The following is a 17,784-nucleotide window of genomic DNA, read 5'->3' on the forward strand; positions in this document are numbered from 1 at the left end:
TTCTAGTCATAGACAAGTGAGACTTTAGTGAGTTATATATTTCCTAGAATACTGCAGTGAATGCATTTAGTATTTCTATATGTAGGCTATATGTAGGGGGGAAAATAACGGAATAAAAATAAAATATACGTTGTTTTGTTGTACTTTTATCCCGCCCGCGTAACGCCGCCTGGTGGACAAACCAATGCAACAGCGTGTCAAACGAAACGACCACATCATCCAGGACCAGCTATCTATCGCCGGGGTGGAAGAAGACTGCTGCTTCATCTCATCCTTTGTTACAGTCTGATTCCCTTCCCTCTGGAGAACACAATCTAAACATTCTTTGGACTAAGTTACTCTTCTTCTGTTTTTTTCTCCCACTGGCCTTGTTTTCGCATCCTAGCAACAATGGCTGATCCTAAATATGCCAATTTGCCAGGAATCGTAAGTGGCTAACTCCTCCGGCTAACAGATTATAGCTTGCTACTAGCTAGCATGATTAGCATTGAAGCTAGCTAATGACAGGTTCTGTTTCCATATGGTTCATTGATGCTTATTCTTGTGTTAATATTCGCCCACATATGACTATATTGCTGATTAAACTCATATTGCTAACGTGGCATGTTTCTTGTAATGTGGCAGCTAGCAAAAGGGAATGGGCCGGGGCGTTGGCCAGGCTAAAAGACAAGCTAGCTGTCATTTTGATGTGATTCATAACAATAACAACATTGTAACTGTTCCAATAGGCCTTTAACGAGCCCGACGTCTACGAGACGGGAGACCTGCCAGAAGATGACCAAGCACAGTTTGAGTCGGTGAGGGAACATTTTTATTTTGTTCTTCTGATATACACTGCAGTGTAGCTAGCCGGGATGTTGACGTTTCCATGTTGGTGTCACAGAATTTCATGCGTCATCAACGTGCCTGCATTATTTCTTGGCGAGAAATGCATAGACAAAACAATGACATAGCTTGCTAACACATGTCTGTGTTTTACTGCTCTTTCTTTAGGCTAGATGAGATCCTAATTAAAGTGCCATTGCCTTCAATTTAGTGTTTTCACACATCTCCATTAGGTGACCTTTTCTTTTTGAGTAACTAACAGTGATATATTATTATTTGTTTTATACTTGATTTCCCAATATAAACTAGATGCACTAGAAATGCATCGAGCTGCCTACTTGCGCCATGCACACAACTAGGCCACTTGTGTGCAAGCAGAGCATGCAAGTACTGCCCTCCCAACTTGAAACCTATCATAGTTACGTCCACATCAACAACCAATAAGGGACCACCAAGGACACGCCTACATACCTAGGCTAATCAACTAATCAACTAATGATTCCCGAGCGCGGCACACGCTGCGGCTCACCGCTCCAAGAGATGGGTCAAATGTGGAAAACAAATTTCCCTGCTGTATTGTGTGACTAATTGTACAACTTTGACATACCCATTAACATTGAAACATATCTTAATTACGTCACCATCAACAGCCAATTAGGGACCACCGAGGACAGGCCTACATACATGCGCAGCCGACCACAGTACTTGCTTGCGCAAGTAATAATAATAAACTAAAATACTGAAGTTATTTGACTTTCATATATAGGGGTATAGCTAACTCATCGAATCTCTTAGTTACATCAATATTGTTCTTAGAAAATAGTTGGTTTGTGCCTAAGTTAAGATTATAAAGATCGCTTTGGGCATTTTGACTGCCAGGGACTTTCCCAGCCATTTCCCATGATCGCGGTGGTTTGACTCGTATGGATATAAAGAATCAACTGACTGAGAGAAAACTCTAATGTTACTGCCGTCCAAATATTCCACATTTCTGAGACAGTTCATTTACAGTTGTGACAACTCCCTGACAATATCGCTGAGACAGTTTATTAGTGTGGTTGCCCTAACAGGGCAACTAGTCTAGTTGCCCTAACAGGGCAACTAGACTATAGTACTTGGAACACTTTATTATTCTTTCTAGAGTAACCTTTTTTTTGGAAACGCTACTCCTCCCACAGTTTGGGCGGCACACACTTGAGCCATATGTCAAATCGACCGGCTTCATCGGTGTGCTTGTAGTTTGCTAAGAGAAAGTTGAATTGATATTAATTATTAATTACTGAATTCATTTCACCCATTCTTGGCATTATTCCGGTAGACTGTCTCCAGCACTAGCGGTCGCTTTATCGCCTTTAAGGCGTATTACTGGTAATATCTAATATCTACGAGTTATTTCTGACTGCCAGAGCGCGGGGGGTCTTGCTCTAGAGTCTAGATATATGCTCTATTAGAAATCTAAGTGTAACAAAACATGTTAAAATCTAACGGCAGCATTATTAACCACTTAAGCCCTGTTTATGTAAAAAACCTGCAGCTTCAATGGAGCTTTATGCAGTCTTGATTTGACAGTTCTTGCATATAATGAGATGCCCAAAAATGCTAGGATAAAATAGGAAGGCCAGGTTGAAAGTTGTTAACATCAGCATGAGTCCAGAGGATGACCCAACATCCAACATTAGTGTTCAATATATTTAGCTTATATTGACTGACCAGCAGAATAAAATCTAATTGGCATTTTCCCTTCCATGTTCTATATTCTTCCTTCCCTTACCCTCGGTCCTTGTTTTGACTCTTCCCCACCCCTCTTGGGACCATAGTTTGTACAAGTAAGATTGGTTCTATTTTCCTCTCAGTGAGTTTACTGCGGTACATTTGTTTTGCATGGGTTTTTAATCTTATATCCACTTCCCTGCCTCTTCTGATTGGGATGGAATGAAAATAGTTTGATGGGGTGCCCCTTTTTAATTCTTTAGTTTGAATTCCTTCGTCAGTTACAATTTCTGTTGGAGTGCAAACGATTGATCCTTTTCCCATCTTTGATTTCAGTTGCTCTGTCCTGATTTTTGGTTTACTTGATTCTCTGGCTTATTTTCTCTAGGGTATAAATAATGTTGACAGGCAAACTCCACCACATGACATTACCAGTTTATATTTCCTATATTAGGCTATTACCCCTCTTTGGACTTGTGTGTGTGTGTGTGTGTGTGTGTGTGTGTGTGTGTGTGTGTGTGTGTGTGTGTGTGTGTGTGTGTGTGTGTGTGTGTGTGTGTGTGTGTGTGTGTGTGTGTGTGTGTGTGTGTGTGTGTGTGTGTGTGTGGTGGTGGTTTGCACGCAACGGTGACAAGCAAAATGTAGTGGTTTGTGTTTTGCTATCTAATAACTCTTTCCTTTACCTGCTATTATGTTCTAACAATATTGCTTCCTTACTAACCCACTTAACCATGCAGACTATAGGGACATTCAAAGTACATTTGGGTTCAGCACTTCTCTGGGTTTAAGCTAGCCGCAATTTGCAACTCTAGATTTTTTCTATAATGGGATGAATCTAGAGTTGCAATACCCTCCATTGACTCCCCACTCATCATTTTGCGTTTGCGATCTGCTTGTCTTAAACGACGTTAAACTCACCAACATTGCAGCTGTAGTCCAAGCTTGAATTATTCTCTTTCAATCTGCAAAGCTTGTTTTTCATGAAAATCCCCCGTAGACATGTTATGAGCTACTTTCTGTCAAGAAATTCTGTGCAAGTGATTCTTTTTCTAAGTGCTGGAGTTTGGAAGCGCTCGTCGTAAGTCACTGAACGTCCCTGCATGCATCTGTTTCGCATTTGCACATAATGCAGGAGGCAGCAGCGCGACCCCTTAATACAAACAAGCGCTTCCAAACTCCAACATTTCTTCTTCTTGACATAAAGTAGCTCATAACATGTCTACGGGGGATTTTCATGAAAAACAAGCTTTGCAGATTGAAAGAGAATAATTCAAGCTTGGACTACAGCTGCAATGTTGGTGAGTTTAACGTCGTTTAAGACAAGCAGATCGCAAACGCAAAATGATGAGTGGGGAGTCAATGGAGGGTATTGCAACTCTAGATTCATCCCATTATAAAAAAATCTAGAGTTGCAAATTGCGGCTAGGTTTAAGCTAATCAGGGCGGCTTGCATGTTGTTTAACATGGCCATTGCACCACAGTAGCCCGTTGATTCATTGATACTTAGATTTTTGCCTAACAAATTTGCATTCTATCTACTGCACTGCCTCTCCGACTCCTCCCCTCATTCATGATGATTAGTTCCTAAACATTGAAGACGAGATTAAAAAAAAAGACATGAAAATTCCAATGTTCAATATAATGTGTGCTGGAACAACACATACCTGTACTGACACTGTACGTACATACAACCAGAAAGGTCCACACAAATACCTCCCATTTAGAGAAGTTTATTTAATGGAGTGGTGTTTTGAGCAACACAGGCTCTTCTTCAGACAAGTAGTCCCCAAGTGGTCCCAGTGGTATCAACAGATTGTAAGTGATGGCTGTTGAATGATCATCAACCACCCTGAAGGGGAAGAGAGAGAGTACTGGAAACATCATAAGCTATTTCCACGAATAGTGTCTCCAGTGCCTGCAGAAGCCACACTCGGTTACACAGCTTTCTTTCTTATCTCCCCGACCCTGGCCTACTGCGCCTGCTGTATGCATGGCATGTGATAACCACATTAATCCGTGTTGTTTCTCTCTCTCTCCCTCTCTCTCTCTGTCTCTCTCTACTTTTTCTCTCCCTCTGTATTTTCCGTTGTTTTATCTAACTCTCTTTGGAAACCCAAGGAGCTGGTAAGAGCCTGACTAACCCCCCCCCCCTCCCTAACATCTGTCCATCTGTCTTGTGTGTGCATGCTTTGTTGGTCTGTCTCATTTGTCCTTGTCTGTCCATGTGTCTGTCAGTCTGTCCATGTGTCTGTCAGTATCCATGCTGTCTGTGTATTGGTACTAGTGGTGTGTTAATTCTACCCAACCTTCTACTAGTCCATCTTAATTGATTAACTGGGTGTTGTTGTGATAATAATCCACCGATTAGTCCCTTGGTTCCCTAAATTACTAATCGATGAGTCACTGTGTGTAGAGGCTACTGATCTGAGACTAGCTTCATCTACCCACTTCACATTGTTAGCACACTAGTAATAGTCATACTTACATTGTCCATTTATACTAGGGTTGAGACAAATGCTTCAGAGCTTTGATGGTTGGTTTAAGATGCAGATACTAAATTCAGATTCAGGTAATTCAAAAATGGTCACTCTGCAGTCTACACATATTGTAAATTTAAAGAATGTCATGGCTTATACTATTTGAAGACAGTCAAAACGGGTTCGTCTTATTTCCATCAATAAGAGGTTACTTGTGTCCACTGACTCCACTCCACACAAAGCATTTATTGAGTTGGCAACGCCTGTGTCTGACTGTGTCTGCATTTCTACGCTAAAGTCGTGTGCCACTGGTGCACTCCTCTTCGCAGCGCCCAAGCATCGTGCTTCAGCGCTCTCGACCCCCAGCGTTCTTTGGTTTCCTGCATGGAACTGTTCAACTTTTGGAGAGATTGATCCTCCTGGTTGTCTGACAACCTGAACCCAGTAATGTACGTCCCGGCGTTGAATCGTTATCACAAGCAGCAGAAGTCCATGTTGACATTGTTTCAGCTAAGCTATTTGTGGTAAATAACACCGATGACGGGACATTCGAGCACAGTGATTGTTGATCATTTCGGACGTTGCAGATGTCAATAAATGCTGTGTGCGAACACTGGTCATGATATCCAAAGCTCTCAAGCGGATTTAATCCTACAGTATAAAGCAACCACATAACTCTCTCAGCTACGAACCAGGTTTCTGGGGCGGAATGGTAAAGCTCAGGCTGTCCTCGGCTCACATCTCTACCTTGGATTTGACTTGCTTTGATCAAGGCTTGCCTTAAGAAATACTCTGTGTATGAGCTGAGAGGTGAGTGTATGATTTTGCATTGTTGTCTCTGATGTATCTTGACTCTTATTTCTTGATTTCATGAATGACAGGAGGAGCTCTGCAGTGACAGCGTGGAGAGGATTGTGGTCAACCCCAATGCAGCCTATGACAAGTTCAAAGACAAACATGTCGGCACCAAGGGACTTGGTCAGTTTATAATGAGTGACTATGAATACATGGACAAACAACTTGAAGGAAGTGAAGAGGGGCAGTATAGAGAGGGTGTGCACATGACATCATCATCATCATACCCGGAAGATATGTGGGAACGCCTACTGAGTAGCAAAAAACGACTTTCTGGCCTTGACAGCCCATACATCCAAACAGAAAAGTCTATCTGATTGCATTAAACAACGTTAAACTCACTTTCCCAATCAATTTGCCATTCACTTTATGCATGTGCATACCTCTATTGCATGCAGCAGGGATAGTTATTGTCATAAGGTGCCGAACGAAGTCAGTCTTGAATCTCAGACAGACAGATTTATTATTGTCTATCTCATTTCTACAGACTTCTCAGACAGAATCAGCAAAAGCAAAAGAGTGGGTTATGAGTCGGGAGAATATGAAATTGTAAGTACATTCTGTGCACTCAATGTGATTGCTTGGTAATTCATTTTCAGCCCCTTTAAGTTATGTGAACTCCCTCTGTCTGTGATGCTGTCAGATTTAGTCTCACTGTGGCTCCTTTCTCAGACTCTGTGGCATCCTGTCTTTGCTGTTGAATGATAACTGATGTTTCTTTCTCCTATCCTGTCTGTCTGCGTAGTTGGGTGAAGGTTGTGGAGTGAAGGAGACACCCCAGCAGAAGTATCAACGGCTGGTAAATGAGATCCAGGAACTCACTCAAGAAGTTGACACCATTCAGGTCAGCAGCACACACACACACACACACACACACACACACACACACACACACACACACACACACACACACACACACACACACACACACACACTATGTATTATTATGTTATGGTATACTGGTATTATTATGTATGTACATGTGTGTCTCTCTACATGTGTATGCCAATACACAACAGGGTTGTAAACATGTTTGTCACTAAATTGAGCTTAATAAAAAAAACACAGGAAATTTAGATTTTCCTTTTAATTTGACTAACTTTGTTTGTCAATTTGGCCATTGCAGCAGTAAACAAATTGCCTCGCTGATATGTTTGTATACTGTCTTTATGTTGTGTTGTACATTGTTACTTATGTGTTTGATGTTGAACAGACTGTGAAACCGAATATCCCTAATAAATGACTAGTAGTGACTAGCAAATGACTATGACTAGCAAACATGCTTATGGGCTGCCTGCTATACCTGCATGGCTGGTAATCATCAAAGAGAGAGAAGCCAATGGCGGTGTTGCTCTTTGGACCTGAATAAACTCTAGGTATGTGTGTGCCTTCCCTGTCTGCAGGCCACCACAAAGGAAAGCAATGCGGAGGAGCGCCTGACCCCAGTGGTCCTGGCACAGCAGGCGGCCCAGCTCAAACAGCAGCTGGTCTCATCCCACCTCGACTCACTGCTGGGACCCCAGGCCCATATCAACCTGGCTGACCCAGATGGAGCGCTGGCCAGGTACGCTGGAGATTGATTGAGGGGTGGTGGGCGTTGATGCAGGGCACGGAGAGAGTTCAACCCTGGCCGGAACCTCTGGATCTGTCAGCCTGTCCCACAAGAGTGAGCACTGAGCATGTAAACGGAGGGTGCAGGGAGAGAGAGGGGTGAAGTAAAAGAATGGTAGGGTGTAAGGAAGATCAGATGCATACAGAGAAGAAGAGTGAATCCTACAGTATCTCTTTTTGTAGATTGAGGGTTAATGATGGGGATTATAGTTGGTTACTTTGCTTATCCACAGAGGCTAAGTATATTATTCAGATATGTATGTATGTTATGTTATGTTATGTTTGATGTCTCCCTGTTATCATAGTTACTTCGTGGCACTGATTTCTTTGCACATTATTATCTGTTCATTTATGGGCCATCCACATCACGCACTATCCTTATAACTCAAAATATATAGTTAAAAGTAAAAAATAGTTCTAACTCGATTGGATGGCAGATTCCACACTACAGCTACAAAGACTGCAATGGTGAACGATACACAGTAGTTACAGTGCTTGTTGTGGACGGTCCATTGTAATTTATACCGTTTACGAGTGTCTGTTGCCTAAATTGGGACGAGAGAGAGAGAGCACTAGGTAGAGCACAGTCAGAGGGAGAGTGGGTGAAATATAGAAGTGGAGCAGTATGAAAGTGAGCAGGTAATGGATAAAAGGTCTGAAGAGGCAGAGCGAGAGGGAGAGAAAGCGAGCTAAACTGTTTTGTGAAACTGCAGAAAAGCCTATGCTCTACAGAGCGCTCGCCTTCCTCCTTTGTGTCTATTTTTCCATCCTTCCTTCCCCCTTTCTCCCGCTCTTCCTTGTCTTGTTCTCATTCTTTCCCTTTTTTTTCCTTCTTAATTCTTTGTCTCCCACGCTTCACATTCTTTTGCCTCTTCCTTCCACCCCTCCATCCTTAACCCAGGCGTCTGCTAACTCAGCTGGAAGCAGCCAAGACTGGTCGCAGTAGCGCTTCAGGAGAGGGCAAGGCAGCAGCGGCCAAAGGCCCAGATGGAGTGGTTCTCTATGAGCTCCACAGCAGACCGGAGCAGGATAAATTCAATGAGTCTGCCAAGGTAAGCCAGAGAGCACATAGTGGACCGGCTAGGACTGTTTGTTATTTTTTAGGAATGATTGTACTGACTGTACTATGAGTTACTGTCTCTCAGTGCCGTGAGCTTACAAATAAGCCACGGTGACACTTGGTGTTCATTATACTAGCTCAGTGATTCTCAAAAGGGGGTAGAGTCACATCGCTGGGTGACCTGATGAAGACCTGCTTGGTTTGAAACATTGTCAAGCTTAATACATTTTCTACAGGGAGCTAGAACACGGTGTGCGGACTTCCCTTCCTTCTCAAAATGAGCTACTTATAGTACTCAGAAAGTTTCCAATTTTTCATTTTATTTTGTCTGATATTGGTTATGAACAATTTATCCCACACGTTTGAAAAATCTTTTATATGCCATATGTGTTTTGGTCCGGGCCAATACAACCAATTAAATCAATATAATTTTATGTCAGCCACCTGCTAATAAAAAATCACACCCGTGTGAACTGAGTGTTGCAACTACACATTTATTGTTATAGTTACTATTGTTATAAGCTTTTTTGAGATCACTCTGACGTGATGTCGGTGATGTCAGTGACGTCACATACTAACCATAGCAACCATGCTCACCCGTACAGGCACAAACACACACGGGTACTAACAAAGCCAGTTGTTGGAGTGGTTTGCACCACTCAAAAAACAGGTTGCTGGCTAGCTTGCTGCATCATACCTGGTGAACAAAAAGATCTATGTAAGAAATTGTGTCTGTATCAGGGTGTCTATTTTGTGCTTGTGAATGGGGATTCTCGGCTGAAAACAATATTGTAGTGGGAATAAGTCTGAGAATTACTGCAGTATCGTGTTGTGTTGGGGATGCTATTGTTGATGTCGGCCATGTGTTCCCTTCCTCCCTTCACTGCAGATGGCAGAGTTGGAGAAACGCCTGGCTGAGCTGGAGATAGCTGTTGGCTCAGGATCAGACAAACAGGTAGACGGTCTACTCTAGCCCCACACAAGCACACACATTCTCAGCCTCTTGCTCATCAAAAAGCAAAAATAATGACCAATTTATGTTGCACATTCGGACGTCTTGCTTCATACCGTTTTGAATATGAATGATTTACCTTTCAGGGTCCTCTTACTGCTGGTGTACAAGGGACTAGTTTGGTGGTGAGTCAACACATCAGCTTCCTCTCAATGCATTATTGCATTACTTTGTTGTGGGCTTTGTCGTGTTCCGTAAATCCTAAAGCATATCTGCAACCCCACAACCAGCTTGTAGAATAGATCAAGTGCGCAACACTATTCTACAAAGGTTTATTAATTTAAGCATTACAGACACCATAGCTGTCTGCTTATAGATCAATCAGAGTAGTGGTTGGTTATCAAAGCACTACTAGGACCAATTCAAAATATCTGAGTAATTTGACTTTGTTCTGTGACTTTGTGCGTATACATGAATTATGACCGTGTGTGTGTGTGTGTGTGTGTGTGTGTGTGTGTGTGTGTGTGTGTGTGTGTGTGTGTGTGTGTGTTTGTGTTTGTGTTTGTCAGGACACCATGGAGCTTCTGCAGGCGAGGGTCAGTGCACTGGACTCTGCCACTCTGGATCAGGTGGAAGCCAGACTGCAGGTAACTCCCTTGGGGCACACAGCACTGTCAGGCTGGCATCCTGTCCTTGGCACATCAGGTTCATTTTTCAATAATTTCTGTCAAAAAACCCCACAAGAAAACAGCAAATTACATGGCCATCCAATGCTGGAGATTGAAATTTCTGTCGTGTTGAAAATGTTTGACATTTCTTTTTACTTTTGCCTATGACTTGCCCAAATAGGGATGAAAGGTTGAAAGTGATTAAATGCTTTATAAACATGGGAGACGAAAAAAAAGATTAAAACAAAAAAAAAGATAATCTTATGCGGTTTCCGCAGAACACAAACATCAGATTGATCCCAATCCTGAAGGACAGTTCTGCTCTTAGTTTTTCAACCAAACGTCTTCTTGTGATTTCTCTACAGAGTGTTCTTGGGAAGATGAATGAGATCGCCAAGCACAAGGCAGCCATTGAGGACGCGGACACACAAAGCAAGGTCGGTTGCCCTTGGAGATTTTAAAGGCTTTTGTCTGACAGTCCTAGAAGCATTACTCCAAACTAAAGGTCTGTGCTTTGGAATCTAGAGATAAATACTGCTCTTTCTTATTGACACAGTTCATCTTCAGAATGCTCAGCCACAAAAGAGCATTTGTCGAAGCTTTGTAGCATTCATCGATTTGAGATGGTGCGTCGTGAATTTCGACAAACCCTGGCCCGTGTTGTGTTTGCAGGGAAAAATCACATTATTGATCAGTCCTTGAAATACGTTTTTAGGAAATGTTCCAGCCTTGGGTTATTTAAATAACACATATTATTGCTTGCTTTTTGTTATTGCTGTTGTATGTGTGTCCCCCTTAGGTATCACAGCTGTATGATGTGGTACAGAAATGGGACGACATGGCCACCTCCTTACCTCAGATGGTGCAGAGGCTCATGGCTGTCAAGGATGTGCATGAGCAAGGTAAAAACCAATAGGGATGCTGGTGTGGCAAAAAGAACAATGTAAGAGTGGGGCGATCAATATAGCACAATGCCTTCCCCTATATTATTGTCAATAGTTTGGCACTGAATTATGGGTCTATGCTGCAGGTATTCTAAAAGATATTACCGGTATATTGTTTCTGGGGGTGTCTGGTATATTCCAATGCTGTGATATAAAGGATTATATTGTATTTTTATGTGAGCGGAAAGAACCTTGGAATGACACCCTTGAGAGTTCAAGGAGAGAATGAATCTAGGTCAGAAAGAGTGTGGTGAGCGATGAACATAATGTGCAGAATATGAACCGTAGATCAGGTTGCAGACCGCATTCTGGTCAGTAAAATCAAAACAAAACAAAACCATTGGATTAACAGATTTGCATCCACAATAAAAAATTGCAAATGAAAGAAATGTGATTCAGATGGAGGTAATAATGGAACAAAGGGCAAAATGTGAGGGTTCATTAGGGGCCATTAGACACCCAACTGCAGGGACAAACGAGATGCCTAGTGTTGTAAATCATATTATCTTTGTATTATTTACTGTAGCACATGGATGCATGGCCCTGGCATTAATGGAATTATTGAGAATGCATTTCCGCATGCTGTAAGGTGTAATTCATCATCTGGCTCTTATTTGTCAAACCTGTCACAGTCTGCAGTAAGGCTTCTTTGGTCAATGTGCTTTGGATTAGAGCAAGACCAACATATCGGATACAAGTTGTTGACTTGTATCTGCAATTACGCGCTGCATTGCGAGCTTGTAGACATGTCGTTTTTAATAAAAATAGTTAATTGTGTTTAAGTTTAATTTCCTTTTTAATTGATATTTTATTTGTTTGCTTATAAGGAAAAATGTGGATATACATAGTTTTGTCTATTGATAGTGTTAATTAAAAACATGTCTAACATGACGTGAAACATGTAACATGTTAACCCATTGAGACCTGGAACGCATCCATGTCACGTTAGCGTTAGCGTTTTAAACATTATGTTATAATTTAGCTATTGAAAAATAGCAGATCTACAAGCTCATAGCGCGCCACCGAGTGGCGCGCTATGAACTTGTAGGTCTGCTATTTTTGAAAAATCGTTAAAATGTGCCTCAAATCTTTCCGAAAATTGTCATGATTTAGAAAACTTTTTTTTTTTAATTTCGACGTCAGGCCTGAATGGGTTAAAATGTAGTGTGAGGGCAGCCTAATGTATACAGGACGTCACGTGACAAAAATAATAGATCTACAAGCTAAGAATATGTTGCACATTGATTGTCGTTAGCTTGTAGATCTGTTGTTTTTGTAAAGTGATGCCTTCGCTTGAGTCTGTCATGTGGGCATTGAAAGCACACTGGAGCTAGAGCTTCATTAGCTGGAAAAGAGGTCAAATACTTTGAGAAGTTTTGAAAATGTATTGGTAAAAATATATGAACCCTGTTAATCAAATCCAAGTTTTCCCCCTTTCTTCCCCTTTACAAAATATCAGTCAAAACATAATCTAATCTGTGTGTAGGACTCCACAATCGCGATCGGCATCAGACCCAAAAATCTGGCATCAATCGGGCTCAACTTTTGACTCTTATTTTTCTCCCTGTGGTTAAAGCACAGGGAGTCTTCTAGCTTTCAGGCATAAATGTGTTAATATTGTAGCTTTGAAATCTAAAACTTCATCTTATTCTCAGACCCTTCAATAGATTGTTATGCAAACATAAAAAATGTCCCCCCCCCCCCCGTTTTATCTTTCTATTGACCTGTAGCCTTGGTACCAGGGAAACCAATTGGAAAATCTGGCATAGGGGAGCCAACTTGGATTTGGCTAACGACCAATAACAGTGCAGAGGGGCGTTGCCCCAAATTTGGTGTCAGTGTTCTCCATAGATGTTATAAAAAATAGATGCCTCACTGGCCGTTGCAGTTCATTGGAGCGACGTGTATCCCAATGAAGTGCAGTGCTGAAGGCTTCTTTTTTTTTAACAAATCTTTATAACAGTCATGACAATATACATTACAATACAAAACAAGACAAACAAACACAAACAACAAAGTTATTAACAATACAACATCAGAGCCAGGGGGGATTAGATTACTAACACAAAGCAACAGTTCTCCGCAGCTTTCTTATTTAGAAGTGCTGAAGGCATTTGCTGAAGGCGACTGCGTCGCTGCCCAAGTGACGTCACTCATGCGACTCCTCCATGTCTCTCGCTGTCACTCAAGTGACTACTGGCCAATCACAGCACGTCTTTTCCGGGACTTATGTTACGCACGCGGAAGCTTGACAAGCTTCCGCTAATGCTTTGCAAGGAATGTCGGGGAAATTGTGCCTTCAATGGCGACACGCGCCTCAGAGCCGGAAAGGGCGTCTACGTATATATGTCTATGGTGTTCTCTGCTGTTTTCTACCGGGGAGGAGGATGCAGGGGCGGGTGCTCAGATCGGTGAACCAATAGGATCCACCAGGTGTTTTCGCAGGCACCTGCCCCTCGATATAGACCAGAAATCACACAGGCAAGTCCAAATAGTTTAGCAACGGTTGCTATGAAGGTCAAGCTTTCTTCGCTGCTAACGTGCCTATTGGACAAGGATAGGGACTTCGGGAGGGACTTAGTGAAGGGCTAATTGACATGTAATGTGTGTGTGTGTGTGTGTGTGTGCGCTCTAGCTATGCAGTTTGGCCAGCTGCTGACCCACCTGGACACCACTCAGCAGATGATCAACAACTCTCTAAAGGACAACGGCACATTGCTATCACAGGTATCTCGAGCTCCAGGCGATATTTAGTTAAATGTAAAGGAAATCAACAGTGACTTCACCCCCAACACACACACACACACACACACCTGCACTCCCACCAACTGAGTTGTAAGTCCCCCTGACTCATAGCTGGGGTATTAGCACACAAAACATAAAAAACTAGTTCCCAAATTATTCAGGGGTAATTGGAATCCAGCATTAGCAGCTCCGCTATGCTGACTCTGCGGTCTCAAGTTTCTGCTGTGTAAGGTAGACTGAAAAAGCCAAGTAACACTGAGATGGATTAATCATCTTTAAAAGGCTAGATCTCACTTAGCCTCGAAGTCATTGTCATTAAGAAAAATAGTTTTTACAGGCTTGTATAACAGCCTACTTTACTGTTTAGTCTTCACACAGGTAATTAACTGGGTAATTAAGATTATGATTACTCCAGGCACCATGTCACCTTCTCTCCCTAGATGCTTATTGCTTTTACATTGGATGAAAGAATGGAGACTGATACAGTTGGGTTGAGTCAGTTGAGAATACCCTCTGTAATAGCGAGAATTTTCACTGTGACCTTTTATACAGCCTTAAAATTATCCAATTGTGATTCTAGCATCATTATTTATTTTAATAATGTTGCACTTTCCTGTACAAAACAGGATTTGTACATTTCACATCCAGCCCTAAAACATTTTATATTCATGTATTCAGCTATTCTTGGTACAGTCTCCTCCTAACCACTGCCTTTCCACTCTTGTTCTCCCCTCTCTGGTGGTCCCCCCCCCCCCACTCTCTCTCTCCCTATTTACACACAATGCGTCCTCCCGTGCCCCATCACACACCCTCTCCCCTTGCACACTTTATTTCCTGTCTTCTGAATGAAAAAAACTTCACATATGTTTTCCAACCTCTGGCCCTGTCTTTCTTTACCTCCCATTTCCCCCTTTCGCCATAAATGATCTCCTTCCTCCACCTCTCCTCAAAACCACTTCCCTCCCTCATTCTCCCCTCAACTTTTTCCTCGGCTCTAACCACTTCCCTGCATCCTTTTTTTGGTTTGTTTAAACAACATCTTTACGTTACTCCCGCTTTCTCCAATAACCTCCTCCTTTCCCTCACCAGGTCCAACACACCATGAAGGAGAACCTGGCAACGGTAGAAGAAAACTTTTCAGCTCTGGACCAAAGGATGCAGAAGCTGTCTAAATAAACCATCAGCGGAACTTGGAACGGTCCAGGAGAGTGGAGAACATGGAAGGATATGAGGACAGAATGAGAGGGGGAGGGGCTATCTCACTCACTTTATTCAGTTTGTTCCTCTTTTACTCTGTTCCTCCTTCTCCACCTTTTTTTGGAAAGCGGAATGTTAGAAAATTAGGGGGGGGGACATACACAATAGGAGGCATAATGAAAGACTGAGACCAAATATTCTTGTCTGCTGTCCCCTCCCCTCCCTGCACTTCATTTCTCTTGCAATGAAATATCTTATAATAGATCAACATTTGACTACTTGCCACTGTTTGCGGTTCCCAGTTTGCCCTTGTTGATTTAGACTGGGTTATTTTAATGATTATTATTAGTGTTATAAATAAATAGAGGTTGTCCGATATGAAGATTTCTAGGCCAATACTGATAGTTTGGAGAACAGGAAAGCCAAGTATATCAATTTATATTGTTAGCGCTTTAAGATTCTGATATCCATAATTAACCACATGAACCCTAGCATCCCTCTTCTGGAACTGTCATAACAGCCAAATGTCCGCAATAATAGCAGATGTATGAGCTCACAATGCGTCATAGCCCATTGTAAACTTGTAGATCTGCTATTTTCTGTGATTAGATTTGGTGTAGACTGTAGAGGCAAAAAAGGATGGAAGTAATATAGACGCCTGTGGGACCCCGGTCAATGAAGTATATAGGGTTTTAGTGGTTAACTCAAAGGCATCTGATTACACTGTCTGTGCACGTGCCTTTCATTCTAGACAGGCATGGCTTTTGTTTACCCTATTATACATCACAAGGACTTAGTAGTGCTTGAAATGTTAATTTATACATTCAAAATACAAGTGGAAAACTAATTATTACACCAGATTAACATCTGTATCAACAATGTGCTTAATTAGCTATTGAAAAACAGCCTGACAGGATACATAATGCTAATATCTAGTCATTACGATCTAGTCTAGTGTATATCAGACTACCTCTAGTTATTATACATGATGATTTCTTTCATTCCCTTCATTTGGAACTCCACACTAGTTTGAGGTATACACAGTGTGCTCGGGTCATCTGAAATGATTCACGTGCCTGTTCCGAGGGGATTTCGACACAAGATAGATTAAGGACATGTTTTCAACCGTGCACAGATCGTTTTAAATCCAACGTCTTGGTTTTGTGTCCGGAGTGAGTCACGGAAGGGATGCTTGTAAATATGCCTGTGTACCTTAAATGTGTCTTCATGCTCAGTCGCCTGTAACTATTATGACTGAGACCAAACGCCACAGACAAACTTTTAACCTGCTCTGTCATTGCCTACAAATGGACTGTATTGTACATCTGTGGTCAAGGAAACTGAACAATAAATCACTGCTACTGTATAAGCCAGACTCTCACTCTCCCATGAATGAAACAAGTTTGTCATTAAATCATGTGACTACAAATTGTACATCAGCAAAAAGAAGAAAAACGGCCACAACATTTACAGTACAACACAACTCAAACTGAAAAAGGAATTATACAATAAGACAATAGAGTAAAATGTTTCTAGTTCAGATTCTGGTTAAGATTTGAACTCGCTCTTACTACTGCAAAATGTTAATTTCTGTTTAAGCCGTACTTATGGTTATGGCATATTTCACTTAAAAAATACATAAATGTTAATGGGAAAATCATGGCCCCCTCACCCTTTAGAAGAACATTCTAATGCATGAGGGGGCTGTGATTTTTTCATTACTTTTTTCATTTGTTTTATATTTTTAATGTTCACTTTCAAATAAAATAAACATCTTACGAGACCCAACGGCAACAAAAAAAAGGTATATTGGCAGTATGAGGCACATCGTAATGTGCATACTCCAATTTGGTCATTTGTTGTTGGAAGTCTTGTATACAGTGTTGTATACAACTTTAAATCAAAATCAATGTTTAGCATTACACCACTCATTTTAAGGTTCCTTTCCTTTTCTTGTGCATTTGCTGGTGTGTCTAATCTGCCGCTGCGTGTGCAAAATTACCACCGCTGAAGTGCCCTTGAACAAGGCATTGAACCACTACGATGAAATGTGTTCTATGAGCAGGGCCTGGCTGGAAACAAGTTCTTGAGCTTAGCCCAGATACCCTGGGTAAATATAGTAATCATTTCATTTCATCATTTCATTTCATTTCCCAAAGAAAGAATCAAGACAAAACAAATTATGTTTGGCAGTACTTGGGTGTAACCATTAGATGGCAGCATTGCACCTTTTAACCTCACATACTGAGTACCGGTAGATTGTTGTTCATCAGTTATTGTTTTCAGTTGCCTGGGCTCCATAAGAGCACACTATACTCCACAACCATACAGTTGTATCATTTAATACATATCCAAATACATTAAACTCCTAAAATGTAAATATATATTACAATTTATTGTGATTAATTAATATTTAATAATCATGTAATGTATGTGCTTTGAGGCTGAATTTAGAAAATGTTATCTATCATGGTCCCCATGACTATGGGGACTGTTTTTTTTCTTTTGCTTTATTGAGCCCTTGCCAGATAAGATATGTAAGACATCTGGTTCAACAGGTAGGCCTAATATAAAATATCTACAGTTCATACAGAGAGGGAGCATCATTTCAGCAGTTATGTCAGACAGATGGTCCAATAGCAGCCATCAATATTTTTTCCCCCACATTTGAAGTATCTGTGACATGCTTGGATTTACACATGGGTGGAGTTTACCATAATCGGGAGAATAAGAATTCATA

General features: G+C 41.5%; 1 protein-coding gene across 1 annotated transcript; it reads left to right on the top strand.

Moving 5' to 3' along the window:
• Positions 1-170: 170 nt before the first annotated feature.
• Positions 171-16,457, top strand: dctn2 (dynactin 2 (p50)). Its single transcript, XM_079510369.1, has 14 exons — positions 171-426; positions 729-797; positions 5,894-5,990; positions 6,355-6,416; positions 6,613-6,711; positions 7,271-7,431; positions 8,380-8,530; positions 9,428-9,493; positions 9,637-9,675; positions 10,060-10,137; positions 10,524-10,595; positions 10,958-11,060; positions 13,738-13,829; positions 14,937-16,457. Exons 1-14 carry the CDS (start codon positions 391-393, stop codon positions 15,021-15,023), a joined length of 1,212 nt encoding a protein of 403 aa, XP_079366495.1. The 5' UTR covers positions 171-390; the 3' UTR covers positions 15,024-16,457.
• The last annotated feature ends 1,327 nt before the right edge of the window (positions 16,458-17,784 follow it).

Source organism: Electrona antarctica (genome assembly GCF_951216825.1).
Source record: "Electrona antarctica genome assembly, chromosome: 9".
Classification (NCBI taxonomy): Eukaryota; Metazoa; Chordata; class Actinopteri; order Myctophiformes; family Myctophidae; genus Electrona; species Electrona antarctica.

What these genes read in the sequence shown, in the direction of transcription:
- dctn2 (XM_079510369.1), top strand. Translation starts at nt 391, where the DNA reads ATGGCTGATCCTAAATATGCCAATTTGCCAGGAATC. An exon ending in CCAGATGGAGCGCTGGCCAG is followed by an intron (nt 7,432 to 8,379) that starts GTACGCTGGAGA and finishes TCCTTAACCCAG; the next exon opens with GCGTCTGCTAACTCAGCTGG. An exon ending in GCTCAGGATCAGACAAACAG is followed by an intron (nt 9,494 to 9,636) that starts GTAGACGGTCTA and finishes TTTACCTTTCAG; the next exon opens with GGTCCTCTTACTGCTGGTGT.